The sequence below is a fragment of the Plecotus auritus genome (assembly GCF_963455305.1).
Source record: "Plecotus auritus genome assembly, chromosome: X".
NCBI lineage: Eukaryota > Metazoa > Chordata > Mammalia > Chiroptera > Vespertilionidae > Plecotus > Plecotus auritus.
Genome location: NC_137784.1, coordinates 118,202,881 through 118,218,323, shown reverse-complemented (window position 1 = coordinate 118,218,323; position 15,443 = coordinate 118,202,881). Strand labels below are relative to the sequence as shown.

General features: G+C 36.4%; 1 protein-coding gene across 8 annotated transcripts in view; it reads left to right on the top strand.

Moving 5' to 3' along the window:
- The window catches only part of FGF13 (fibroblast growth factor 13), a 659,009-nt gene that overhangs the window by 548,608 nt on the left and 94,958 nt on the right, over positions 1-15,443 (top strand). For all 8 annotated transcript variants that reach the window (XM_080652005.1, XM_080651999.1, XM_080652004.1 and 5 more), the window contains 2 exons: positions 834-944; positions 6,920-7,023. In XM_080652005.1, the coding sequence (XP_080508131.1) occupies positions 834-944; positions 6,920-7,023 (215 nt within the window). The remainder of the gene's footprint in view (positions 1-833; positions 945-6,919; positions 7,024-15,443) is intronic.

The window sequence follows — 15,443 nt, the reverse complement described above, 5'->3', positions numbered from 1 at the left end:
TGTATTCAACATAAGCAACTTTTGGATATCATAGCTGTTATTGGTAAATTAGGTACCTTATTAATCTATGGTGAGTCATAATTGAAAATCATTTTAATTGAGAACATATTTAGGATAATCATATTTCTCACATTTAATTCAAAAATAAGTATGAACTATTTTTCTTTCCTTCCACCAACAAAAACCCTGGTCTTTTTGCACCCACTTTTCCTAAGGATAATAAATATGCTAGGGTATGATAATGGCTGCTTTATTCTCCCCTCTGCCTTTTTTTTTTTTTTTTTTTGTATCACAGCTCAATTTTCTATATATAAGTCTTTTGATGGGGTTGTGGATTATTTATGTATTTCAACTTTCTTAGAATGGAGGGGATTGTTTATTCAAATTGCCATAATTCTGAGGGAAATGTTTACTAGTGTGTTTTTGGTTCCTGTTTGGCAAATCATTCTAAATTACAGTTGTACTTCTTTTCCTTCCATGTGAAAGGTGGTACATTGCTAAAAGGCAGAATTTGCCATTTGCCAACCCATTCTGAATACTCAATGGGATAGAGGACCAGGCCGGAAGGCAAAGGACAAGCTATCAGAAGCTGTAACTGCTGTCAGCTTTAGGGCTTTACCAGTGTTATGAGGTAGAAATCAAGTGCTTTCTTCAGTTGGAGATTTATTCTAAAACAAAGTTTGTTTGTTTTCTTTCTTTCAGAGGACTATTTAAAATATAGTTTGACCTTTTCCACTTAAAGTTGTAAATAAAGTTATAAGTTTGAATTCTGAATCTTTTCAACTACTTATACACAACTTAACATATGATCCAAACCCTGGTTCTCTTTACAGAGCCTCAACTTAAGGGTATAGTTACCAAACTATACAGCCGACAAGGCTTTCACTTGCAGCTGCAGGCAGATGGAACCATTGACGGCACAAAAGACGAGGATAGCACTTACAGTAAGTGAATGCAAAATAAATAAGTATATCTCAGCATGTTGTTGACATTGTTTTCTTTCCTTATTTTTTAAATAAACAACCCTTACTAAATGCTGAAGACAATGCAAGATGTAGTCAATACTATGTAATTCTGTTTATGAAAGTTAACCTAAAGGAAGTTGAACCTGAAAATATCTAAAATAGTGAACTAAAGAAAATAATGTTGACACCTTCTGAAGAACAATCCAAATGTCATCTCCATGTTAATCTGGATGGATTTATGACTGTCCATTAGAGTTTATTACTTTTTTTCCCCACAGAAAATTTACTCACCCACAAACTGATCCTGAAATAGCATGTTATTTCTACTCTTAAGAATTGACCTGTCCCGAGAGAGAGAAGTGGTTTCATGTCATAAGAATTCAACATTATAAGCTTTTATTTCTGTCCCCGCTCCACACACACTGGTAATTCTGACACTAATTGGGATTTTAACATTGAGGTACCTCCATAGGTGGGTAAAGAGGTTTCTTTTAGTACTTTATTTTTAACTATGGATTAAGTAAAGACCAAATTAGAGACCATAATGGTAAACCTAAAAAGTAAACATGTCAAAAATAAAGTCAATTTTGTATATAATTATTGAAGTAAGATGATTCCAAGTTTTTACATAATCTCTTATTATATATGCTTTCTTTATTTGGAGTAATAAAAACATAAACACACAAATAGTGAAGCCCTATCTTCAGTGATAATAATTGGTGTTTTCTTACAATTTACAGATTCCTGCAGACCTATGAAAAGTTCCATGAGGCTAAAACATCTAGTTTTGACAATTGATTCTCCATTTTCCTAATATATATTGCATTTCCCTCAGACTTTGATAATTTCCCAGAAATATTTCCATTTTCTGCTAAACTCTGCCAAGGAAAGCCAGTCTGAATGCTAATGAGTCTTATGCTACATTTGTAGAGATTCTTGGCTATAGACAGCAAAGCTATAGACTAGGGTCCCAAAGTTAAGTGTTTAAGTTTAACACCTATTCAGAATGCTTCCTAGGGTGATGGCTAAGCTATGACCTCAAGAGGAAGTTATCTTTAGTTACTTGTGAGGAAATATGTTTTGGTACCTAGGATGAAAAATATTCATACTGAATGGTTCTTCACTGTTTTGCAAAATGACATGTAACTATTGTGATATTAAAGTATCCTAGACATTCTTTTATGCATATTCTTCTTTTGAAAAAATTAGTCAAGTGTAACTACAGACATTCGTATATGATTATCAGTAATAAAACATTCCTGTAAGCCAATATGTACAAATCGGTATGTGGAGAAGAAATTAGGGGATGTAAGCTGCTGTTTTCCAAAGTACCACAGCACAGTGGATCCTTTGGGTGTTATTGAAAGGAAATTTATTATTATGGTAGCTGCTAATGAGCCTCAAACAGTCAACTTTTCCCCCATTTATTTTTAACCTCGAAATCAGATAAAAATTTGTTTTGCGTCTAGTGTTCACATGTATTTTCTGAAAAGGAAAAAAAGAATAAGTGATTCATTTGTGGTGCCTTATAAACAGAGATGTACCAAATATATTAAGATTATACTGCATATAGTCATTTTAGGCTATATATGCATATATATTCATATACATACACATACATATACATGCACACATACACATATATGTATGTAAAACAAGGCTCTGTTCCTTACTATGTAGCTTTAAATCACATGGTAGATTTTACTCTTCAATTCCTCCACATGCATAGCTTCTGTCTTTGGTTGTCTTATAATTGTGACTGATATGCATGGCATTTTTGTATGCTAACAATATTGTAAGACCTTTCAAGAGCATAGATTAATAACCAGAATCTGTATTTAGGCAGATTGAAATAATGATAGGTAAGTCAATCAATGGTAAGTATTACCATAACATGAAGGATACAAATGAGAGGTATCTCAAAACAAATAGCAAGTCTGTGGGGCTCAGCTCTACCTTTGATAATAAGTGTGACCAGAGGCGAGGGAGCTAGCTTATCTTCCCAGTTGACGATATTATAGGGTATAAGTAATAATAAAACAAGAATGTTTAATGATTAAAAGGATCATAAAAATGGAAGTCTTAGCCATGTATAATTTTTTCCCTAAAGCCAAGCAATTTTCTTGGCATTCATTACTTAATTACTTTAAATGAGTAGAACAAGGGAAAAGTTTTTTTTTCAACACTTTTTCAATTATATAGTATTTCCTTAATATGTATTACTGGATTTCCTTACCATGTATTCCTAGTATTATGTTTATACTAGAGGTCCAGTGCACAAATTCGTGCATGGGTGGGGTCCAGCCGGCCCAGCCCCACTGGAGGAGGAGATGGCGGGAGGTTGGCCAGTGGGCCTGCCCTGATGGGGGCTGAATCAGGGCCATGCCAGCTGGGGGGAGGGGCCTTGGGCGATTGGCCAACGGGCCCCGCCCCCAATTGGGATATGGGGCCAATTGGGGGTGGGACCAGCTGTGGGGAGGGGCTGTGGATGGTGGGCCAGCTAGCCCCACCCCCAAATGGGGCCAGGGTAGGGGCCATGGTAGGTTGGCTGGTGTGGGGGGGAGATCAGGGGCCAGTGTCCTTGGGGAAGGGCCAGGGGTGGTTGGCTGGCCCCTCCCCTGATCAGGGTGGTGGGGGCCCATCGAGGGTGGGGCTGGCTGGGGGGAGGAGCTGCAGGAGGTTGTCCAGGAGGCCCTGCTCTCTATTGGGGTAGGGAGGGCGATCAGGGGCAGCACCAGCCTGGGGGAGGTGCCGTGGAGGGTTGGCCATTGCCCCATCGTCAATTAGGGTGGGAGAGGCCAATCAGGGATGGGGCTGGCCTGGGGGAGGAGCCGCGGGAGGTTGGCCAGCAGACACACCCCTCCTCCATCAGCAGGTTCCATGGCCACAGTGGGCATCATAGCGACCGGTTGTTCTGGTCATTACAGCATTCTGGTCACTGGCTTTTTATATGTATAGATTTTTCTAATTTTTAATCATACTTTTCTCATTTAGTTTAATTTGATTGGTTTTATATTTAATTCTGAGATGGTAAGCAAGATGATGATAAAACGGATCAGTTCATGTTTACCCAGATACATTTATTTCTGAAAACATGTGTTTGGTATTATGCATTTAAGATGACCTCAGATAGATTTATTTTAATGATAAATGTCTGTCCAATAAAATCTCATCATGAGCAAATCAGCCATTGTAAATTATGTATTTCTCCCTGAAAAGGAAAAAAAATGATAGACATTTCATGGCAGCAGTTTTATTATATCTGCCTTGGGTGCAGTGAGAGCTATATTAATAGAATAGGCAACTTTCTCTTCAAACCTACAGTAGTATTACCAGTTTAATGTGCCAGGTTTTTCCAACCTTCACTAGGGTATATTTTTATTAACTACTCCGTTTGAGAAATTGACCTTAGCCAAACTGAAAGGATGACCTCATTGTTGATTTCAGGAACACTGAGTGCCAACTGTGTGCACATCTCTGAGAAAATGGTCCCTGCAAGGTACAAGGAGTTTAATTTTTGTTATGTAGACACAACAGAGGACAAAAAAAAAAAAAACCCTTCTTATTAAAAGCTTCTTCAAAACTTTGAGGAAAATGGAATTTAGGTATTTACTAGTAATAATGTGTTTTAGATACACAAATTAAATCTATTATTTATTTCTCATATTTAGAATAGGTTTATCCTAATCAAAAAAATAACTTAAGTTCATGAGGAAGTAATCCAGATTTAAAGAAATAGAGAAAAATATTGATTCTGTCCAAGCTCACTCCTAATAAAATTGCTTTGCATTTTTATCTGGAAAGACTGGCCCTTTAGACAGATTTTAAACCAACCCAATTTATGATCTATCTTGAATGCCTAAAGAAAAGATTGGAGTAGTATGACCTGCCATTCTCTGCTTTTGCTACTGTCTTCAATTTTTTCTTTGAGTATGATTTTTGTTTTTGAATTAGGCTTCATAGAAATTTATGATACCTAGTGAGAAATTCGTATTTACTATATTGTTAATAACATTATTCAAGATACAATTATTGTTCTTTGCTTCTTTTCCTTCTACTACTATCTGATGTTTGGAATTTAAGCATTCTACTGCTCATTAGAAAGAACCCACACCAGAAAGTGGCTGGGGTACACAGTGAAAATCAAATCAATCTCTCTCTACTTGTTATAAGCTGCATTAAGAGAACTAAGGAGGTTCAGAATATTGTAAAAAGTGAAGTTCTAGAAACAATTGTGGATTTTATTTATCATACTCTGTAATCTTTTAGTATGACTAAACTAGGATTCATAAATATGTTGGTGGTGTAGTTGTCTAGTAGTATGGCTTTTAAACTAAATCCATATGGAGGTTTTGGTTTGGTTTAGTTTTTTTTATATAATATCAGAATTTGTAAACTATGGACTTTTATATGATGGGATTGTGATTTATTACTTTCCAGAAATATAATAACCTGTTTCACCATACAAATTGCTATCGATCCACAAATGGGTGTCAACTGCCTACTCTAAGCAAGGCATTCTCAACAGAAAGAGATATACATGACATGCTCAAAGATCTCAAACTTCTTTCCCGTTCATTGCATTGTCAAATATAGCATGAAATCCTGGCTTGCAATCTGTGCAATTACTTTCCTTTACCTCACATAACTGAAGAGCACAGCTTTAATATGATGAGTATTAAATTAAATACCATCAGTGACATGTGGTAGGAACACTTGTATTTTGAACTGTACAATATGTCCTAGCTCCTCTTTGGTAGCACTCTGATTTTAAGGGAAAGATACATTGTAGGCTCACTGAGAAATGTTTAGTTGTGCCTTAATATTTCTCATCCATATGACCCCATCTACTAGAGCAGAACCTATATGCAGCAAGATAAGAGATAGAAAAAATGTTCTTACCCATGGTATGACTCCTTTATATATTCTTATTCACAGAAATGATAGCAGACTGATTTATCATCTTCCCCAAGACAAAAATCATCAACATTGGTCTAGGTCTCTTGAGAGAAAGGTGCATAGACTATTTTCAAAAGATGTGTGTGGCAAGGACTACACTTTAAAATTGTACTGTTTTATTTTTATTCAGTGTGTAGGAGGGAGTAGACAGCTGGTAGGGGGAGGACACCCACTGGTTTTCTCCAGTGAGTGGTGTGTGATTGTGAGGAGAGCATGGGTGTAACTTTCACGCAGTCAAACCTTAAAATGGAGAAATGAAGGCCTCATTGGCATTAGCTGGCTGCCCAATAACAACTATTTTGCAAAAAGTAATTAATTAAAAATAAGTAAACCTATCAAATTCATTATTTTTATTCCTATAAGCTTTACTCCTAGAGATTAAAAGCTAGGACCCCTCTAAAACCTATCTTGGAAAATGTTTGTTCTTTAAGAAATACTACACTGGGAACACAGGAGTAAAAATGCATTTTTTTCAAAACCTGGATTTATTTTTGGGTTGTTGCAATGGAAATAATACAGATAATTTAGATGAGGGAATTGGACTCTTGTCTTTTCTAAGACTCTAGGAATTTGTCCCCAAGTGGTAGAGTGTAAATGCCTCTGTGAATTTCAGCAGTTGTCTAAGGAGCAGATTAAAATGTTAGTCTGTTGAGGATAAAGCTATTTAATGTATAGACCAATTCCTATAACGGAATCACTCCAGAAGATTTAAGATTCCCTACCTTCAACACTATACAAACTATGGAATTATCTTCCATTTTTACAGGGTGTTTGAATATAAGTTATAGTCCCAGTTATGTGACTGCAACCATGAGTCAAGTATCCTAAAGAGTAGAAGAGGCCCTATATATTTGTATGTGTATAAATATATACAGTATCTGTATTTTCTTACCAAGCACACATCTTTTTTTGCTGAATTAGATAGTGCTTTTGGAAACTTTGAAACCTATGGAATTCAGAATATAACATAGTTTTTACATTTTTTTACATTTCAGCTCTGTTTAACCTCATCCCCGTGGGACTTCGAGTGGTGGCTATTCAAGGAGTTCAAACAAAGCTGTATTTGGCAATGAACAGTGAGGGATACCTGTACACTTCGGTAAGCCTTTCACTTACCCATGCTTTGATTATTACAGTTTTTATCTGATATGAAATAAAATATGCTGCATATGTGTTATGGCAGATTTCTGTGATGCAAGAAAGAGTGTTCTTGGTGGAAATATCTCATTTGACAGGAGAAATTAACTTCCAGTGAAAATTACATTTATTACTAATTAATCATTTGAAGCTAACATTTTGGGTGTAATATCAAAGATCCACTGAACATTTTTGCATACAGTGGCATTAGTTTATTATTTTATGTAGCTATCCTGCTTTGCAGCCTGGGGGAAAGCCATTTCTATAGCTCAGTTCAACATATATTTATCCATGTTTATTTCTCAAGAAGCTGATGAGACTTCTTCCTCAGGTCAGGTCTAGGACATAAAGAACAGTTCTAGATGCGCTTTTGTTTCTTATCTTTAGTTCAATTACTTCATGTTTTCTGTGTCTACTTTAAATACTATTATTTCATCAAGCACAGTTCAACCTCTTTGTACAAAAAATATGTGCTTACCTTTTTCTTGCAAATTTATAATGAACACAGTAAAAAATGGAACTTTTTCCAAGAAATTTATAAACATTGTAGACAACAATTCAGTACTGGCAACATGGGGCCAAATTAAGATTTAAGGGTGTTGTTTTTTTTTTAAATATTTAAGTATAGACAGAAATGGTACAATACCAGGTTTAGGATTTCATTCTTATCAATAGATCTAGTTACAAATTATAAGAGGCCACTTAATATATGAATATTTTAAATCTTTGTTTTGAATTTCATATATTTTAAGAAAAGGGTAGTATGTTAAAAATGGAGAAAACTCCTTGTAAAACTTTGACTAGATAGCCTTGAAGGAGGCTATTACCAGGAGTTTAGAAATCTATTTCTCCAAATGCAAAAGTGGTTTCCTTTAACTACTTTTGCTCTCTTATGTGTCCACAATTTATTTCAAAGCCAGGTATATAGAGACTGTGAGATGGGAAAGAAAGGTTGGAGAAGAGTAAGACCACAAATGGCCCATTCATTAAGTAAACTGGATAGTCCATTTTATATTACTATGATAAAAGATTAATTATTGCATAATCCTCAAAGCCTGGTCACTATCAATATTCCTATCAGGCCATTTTAACTGTATTGTTTAATAAATGCAGGGGTTTTATTCTTTTTACAAATGAAAGAGATTTTGATTTATTGCAAAGTTCATGAAATCTGTCACTTTATTAATACATTGCTATTAATATAAACAATAGGAAAGGGATTTGCTTTTCAGATTTGTGCATCAAGGTAAGATAATTTAATAATGAAGGATTTTAATTAACCTCATTCAGATCAATAGACTACCTCAACAGGACCAGATGCAAAGGTAGGTTTTTAATAAAATAAATGACTGCTTTCTGAAACTCGTATTTCGGCATGGGAAGGAAATGAAATATACTGGACATACTTTTGAGAAGATAAATACCAGATGGCATAGGAAATAATTTCCAGGAAATAATTTTTACTAAGTTGTGGTCACCATTATAGTGCCATGAAGAGAAAGGTTGACATTTTTAAATCTTGCAACATACAGTTTTTTTTAAATGGAAATAATATTTAAGTTAGAATGAAAAAAAAGTAATTTAAATTAGGTAGTATGTCAGGTTTCCTCATTCAAGAAAATTAGGGTATTCAGTTTTACCTTGAGAGAACTGTGTTAAAAATGTATAGCCTACCTTTCTCTGACTGACTTTTTTCACTTAGCATAACAAGTAATATGATTTCACTCATATGTTGAATTTAATGAACAAACTGAAGTACCAAGCAAAATAGAGACAGACTCATGGATAGAAAGCAGGCAGATAGCTCTGGGTTGGGGGGCGGGTAGGGTTGAGCAATAAAGAAAAAAATGAGAGATAACTCATGGACATGGACAACACTGTGGGGAGGAGAGGATTGGGGGAGAGGTTGTGGAGGTGGAAGAGGACATAGAGAGGCTAAATGGTGATGGAAAAAATAAAATAAAACAAAAAATGTGTAGCCTACCATTCAAATTGACCATTATTCCAACAAACTGGTAAATATCAGTATGAGTTCATTTCTAAGGCTTCCCAGGGGTATCAACATTGTAGATTGATGGGATTCCTTTCCATGTTGGGCAGGCCAGTAGAGAGCACATGTGGGATGCTGTGTGAATTTTCTATTAAGAAAAAGGAATCTTAAGTAAGCAATTGCTATTAAGGAAAGTGAACTATGTTTTTATAAAGGAGGAAAGATGTATGATTGATAATACTGGAGTTTACATAGGGGAAAATTATCCAAATTAGTCTGCTCCAGGAAAGAATCAGTCTTCTTTTCAGCATACATTTTTCAGTTCTTTTCACACCTCCTATTGATCTTGATTTGGACTCCCTTCACCATGTTGATCACTATACTCAATGGGTGCTCCGTTTTTTTGTTTTGTTGTTTTTTTTTTTTTTATCTTATTTGAAGTGTGGTGCCCAGACTCTCTTAGGATATAGTCTGTTTTAATGACTTCAGCAACTTGTGTCCCTGTGACCAAAAAGCTAAATGAATGTCATGCTTCATTTGGAAGAGGAAGGATCATTATTCCCTTACATAAAACCACAGTATCTGCTACTGAAATGTATGCAGTTTTGTTAGCTGCCACTTGGCAAAGAGAAAACAGAATTGGATGATGACCTAAGGAGGAAACAAAGTAAGAAAATGAAGTAGGAGCTACTGATGTGGACAAGTAAAAAAATGTAAGAAAGTTTTTGAAAAATAATCTTGGTGAGGGATGATAAAGGTCTACTTAAAGCATTTGCAGTAGCAAAAGCTTAATGAAGATGGATTCAGAAGATATATTTTAGAGGTAGAATCATCATCAGAATGTAGTGACTTATTGGATTTGGAGGGAAAACAGGACTACCATGGATGGTTGAATATGTATGGTTGCCACTTACCACACATGTGGAAATAAAATATCTTCAGGGAAAGATTTTTTTTTTAATTTGCACAATAGTAGGTTGGTAGGGGCCCTGAGGGAGAGGGAGAATTTCACCTTTGGCAATTGGGTTGATGGTGAAGTTATTAATCAAGATGAAGACCAAAGGAAAAAGGGAAGAATTGGGAAAGAAGATACCTGAGTACAACCCATAGCTAGAGAAAGATATGTGAAGTAGAGATAAAAAGTGGGAGTTATCACATGTAGGTTGCGGCTGGTGCCATGAGAATAGTTCCGAGAATATGTAGCATAAGAAGAAAAGATAATGTATAATATTAGCAAATAACAGCATGAAAGTGGCAAACAGCAGCAGAACTAATTATGGTAGATAGCATGGTATTGCAAAAGCTAAACAGAGAGAGTTTTCAGAACAGTCAGCAATGCCAACTTTTTTAGAGAAAACAAGTAAAATGAGAACTAAGACTATACCATATGAAGGTCTTTAGTGATCTTGACAAGAGCACTTTCAGTGGAGACAGAAGCCAGATTAGTGGCTTGTGGAGTGAATGGGAAGAGAGAAGGTAGAGGCAGTGTGTGTAGAATTTCTAAGGCAAGGGGAGTTATGGGTGAGTATGTAGAGGAGGACACAGGATTCTGGAAGGCTTTGGTGGTTCTTTGCTTAAGACACTTGAATATATTTTTAGTGGAAGGGAAAGAACCAGTAGAGAGGGAGAAATTAAAAACATAGGAAATGGGATTCTTTATGGAGTGGGATTCCAAAGGAGTCCAGAAGAGTGATGGAATTGAGTACAAGTGAAAGGATTAGATTCACTTTGAAAAGAAGGCTTACTGCTACAAGAGGAGGCAAAGATATGAGGACGGATGCAGATGTAGGTGTAGTAAGTCTTCAGGTGATGGATGAGGAAGTTGAAAGATTTCCAGCCAAATTATCTGTATTTTCCCATTGAAATAGAATGAGAGGCCATCTGCTGAAAATCAGAAACATAGGGTGGCATAGGTGAATGTTTGGAATACTTGTTTTGAGAAAAACAAGAGGAAATAGTCTAGTAAACTATGGCCCATGGGCCAAATCGGGCCTATTACTTGTTTGGTAAAGTTTTATCGGAACACAGTCACCCCATTAATTTACATATTGTATATGGCTGCTCTTGCGCTATAACAGTAGAGTTTAATAGTTGTAACAGAGACCCTGTGGCCCACAAGCCTAGATTATTTACTATCCTGCCCTTTTCCAAAAAGTGTTTGCTGATCCCTAATGAGACAATGGTTCTCAACCATAGTTACCTATTAGAATTACCTGGAGACCTTTAAAAAGAATTCCAGTGTACTACACCCAAACCAGTTCTATCAGAATATCTGAGGGTTGGGTCTGTGCATGAATATTTCCTAAAGCTACTCAGCTGATGCTAATATGTAGCCTGGGTTAAAAACTACTGGTCTAGGGCTAAGAAAAATGATTGCTGAATAGCATTCAAGCATTCAGAACCCTTGCAATGTAATCATAAGCCTTGAATTTATAGGTACTTTATCTTAATTAGAAATTTCTGATGCAGTTCTTATTTTTCTGCTCTTGTAAAAAAAATTGCCTTTACATTCTGAAGGACTATTTTTTGAAATGTAAGAAAACGTTGATCCATGGAAGAGCTTTATTATTTTATTCCATTTTTTCTACTCTTTTCATTTATGCTTCTATACCCTTAATTTCTTTCCAATTTTTAAATTCAATTTTACATTTTTACCACATCTTCCCCCCTTTTGTACATTAAATGAAGAAATAATACCTCCATGTTGTTATTGCTATAGAGATAGCAATTTACTCCCCGTGGTTAATCTTAGGATTATTGCACTCCACCTTTCCCCTCCTATTTTTCCTTGTTTCCATGGGGGACAGACTTGATGTAGGCTCAAGTGCCAGTAAGAAACCATCTGTGGCACAGAGAATCATAATTAGCCATTATTTCATAACACATTTACTTTTGTCCATGATATAACTAAGTCTTTCTGGAACTAAAAGGATATCACTATTCATTGTGCATAGAGAACTTTGTTCATACCTTTTGGTTTTCTTTACCAATAATAATGAGTTGTACACATGCTTTTGAGAGTTCCTCAAAACTTAATAGTATAAATATTTAATAGTATAATGCTATTTATAATACATATTTCAAAATTCTTTTAAATAAATAAACATGAACTATAGAAAATCAAGAGTCTTAAATGTGAAAATATTATTAATGTCCTAAAATCTATTTTAATAGAGTAATAATAATAATAATAGATATTAGATATCCTAATATATAAAAACCCAGGGTCTTAACATCCAAAACAACCAAAGGCTTAACTGACAAGAAGTCAGTGCTGGGTTGCCGTGGTGACCCAGCACTGACTGCCCACTGCTGCAGGTGCTGCAACCCAGCACTGCCAAGTGGGCTGTGGATCAGGCTGGAAGAGAGGCCCGGGGAGAGAGAAGCAGGGTCTGATCCATAGCCTCTGTGGCAGCTGTTGATCAGCCCTTGCCTCTTTCTCTCAAGGCCTGGCCAGCAGCCGTGTCTCTCTTTCTCTCAGGCCTCCACTGGGGCTCCTGATCAGCCCCACCTCTCTGATCAGGCCCAGGCCCTTTGTCAGGCCTAGAGATGCTGACTGGCATAGAAACTGACCAATCAGAACCAAATCTGGGTGAAGTGTGAGGAGCCAATGGCTGCCTAGGAGGCAGAGATTTTGACACTGACTGGCATAGAAACCGACCAATCAGAACCAAATCTGGGAGAAGTGTGAGGAACCAATGGCTGCCTAGGAGGCGGAGCTTTTGACACTGACTGGCATAGAAACTGACCAATCAGAACCTAATCTGTGTGAACTGCGAAGGCAGAACCTAAGGTGGGGGCTGAGAAGGGGTTTTAAGGGCAACAGCTGTTTGGTGTAAGGTGTAAGAAAGTGGTTCAATTTTTTAACAACTGATTTGGCGGTATAGTGCATATGGCTGGCTGTCAGTCCAGATACAGGGATTATGTATTTTTGTCTGCCAAGAGCATCTTCTCCAGATGAAAAAGGCTCCCCCTCCCCCCCATTTAAGCAATCCTATCCTATATAATCTATCTATGCTACTAAAAGGGTAATATGCTAATTAGACTGGGTTGACCAGCCATCTTCTGGACATCCGACTTCCTTCCAGACAAAATCATGGTGGTGGGGGCCAAGGCAGAGGCCGTTAGGGGTGATCAGGCCGTCAAGGGAGGGCAGTTGGGGGCGAGATCAGGCCGGCAGCGGGGGGCAGTTAGGGGCGATCAGGCAGGCAGGCAGAGGCAGTTAGGGGTAATCAGGCAGTCAGGCAGAGAGTTTAGGGGCAATCAGGCAGGCAGGCAGACAGATGCAGTTAGGGGCAATCAGGCAGGCAGGCAGGTGAGCAGTTAGGAGCCAGTGGACATCCTCCAAGAGGTCCCCGATTGGAGAGGGTGCAGGCTGGGCTGAGGGAAACCCCCCATGCACAAATTTTGTGCACCAGGCCACTAGTAAGATAATAAAAATTCATAGTTAAACCCGATGCATTTTTTCTTGATTTTGAAATGTTCCACAATGCAGTAGTATTTTTATCTGCCTAATTACTTACCTTTCATCTACACTAGTTTTCTATTTTCAGAGTCCACAGTGTTACTTGGGTTGTTGTTGGGGTTGGTGTAGCTAAATTGTGTGAACAAGTAGAAATTCTTTGACAAGTAAACCTTTTCCATTCTAGAAAGGACTTAATAGGAGTGATTTAATGCCTTGTTTTATGGTCCTGAGACCATGACAGCAAACTAGATGCAAGAACAGAAAGCAGGTCTCTCTAAGAGTCAGCTTGTTGCCATGGAAATGAGACAGTTTGTGTTACAGGGACCCAGTAAGACTTGTGACCTGAACAAAGAAACATAGTTTCCTTCTTTACTGGATTATTACCACATACCTTAACTTACCAGGTTTCTTCTCTCATCAAATGTTAATTTTGATGATCCAATCAAGATATTTTCTGATTTTCCAATATGCACTTCTTGCTTTTTTCTCTTTTGCAACTCGTAAACAATCCATTGAGAAACACTTTGAATAAATATCCTGCTCCTAAGAGCCCCGTTTTTAAACATATTTCCTGGAATCCTAACCTATTTTAAAAAGTAAAATAATTTTGTCAATAAATTGAGAAATGACCAATAACTAAATTGAGGAAGTGAAAAGTTAACATGTTTTTTTACCACAGTGAAAAAGAATCATAAAAAGAGTATCCAGCAGCAAAGAATTTTCTGGATTCAGCATTCTAGTCATTGTGTTTAAATACCATTATTTAATGGAAGGTTAGTTTATATTGTCTAGGTGAATTAAATTTTGGTGCTGATTTATGTTTTCACTTCATACTGAGGGTGGAAGATTGGTTTATTTTAAGATGCCTCAGATGTTCAGTACATTTAGCTATCAACTGCAAGCTTACTTTTGCAAATTTATTTAGTCTGATTTTAGTATGTGACAACTTAAGACCTAATTTTCAGTGATATGACTTCACAGCTATAGCCTATATTCTAATATAGAAATGATGTTAAAGTTTAGATGAACTCATCAATCAATTCAGAGTGATGAGTGTATTCCTAGCAAACATTTGTAGCATTCAAAATGTTATGTCAGATCTGTATATCAGCAAGTTCATATAATTTAACTTCTAGGATTTTTATAATAGAGGCTTATATAGTTAATAGAATTAAATGGAGGGTGCTGGTTTAAATATTACAGTTCTTTAGGGAAGTGGGTTTGGGTCAATTATAAAAGGAAATAGATTTAAAATGAAAATGAGCACTATCGTGTTTAATATAGAAGAAAATGATCTTTATAAAATAAAAATGATTTCATGGATGGATTCTGCATGTAGCCAGTAGCCATCATATTAACATCCCCTACTAAACAAGTAGACACAAATAAATTTCAAATTTGGCTTGCAACTTTAGCTTATTTGAATATTCAGTTAATTCAAAAATTTTTGAATTTGATTTATTTAAAATAAAATTAGAAAAGCGTTGACTATGAAAACTTAAGTTCCCAATTTTGGTGCCTACATCTAACAAACTTTTTTGTTTTCAGTGGCTGTTGGATAAACATTTAAAAAAAAAATCTTTATTGTTCAGATTATTACAGATGTTCCTCTTTTCCCCCCCATAGCTCCCTTCCACCCAGTTCCCACCCCATGCCATGCCCTCACCTCCCCACTATCCTCATCCATAGACGTAAGATTTTTGTCCAATCTCTTCCCACACCCCCCACATCCCTTTCTCCCCGAGAATTGTCAGTCTGCTCCCTTTCCATTCCCCTGATTCTATTACATTCTCCAGTTTATTCTGTTCATCAGATTTTTTATTTATTTGATTTTTAGATTCACTTGTTGATAGATATGTATTTGTTGTCACTTTGTTGTTCATAATTTTTTTATCTTTACTTTTTTCTTCTTCTTCCTCTTCTTAAA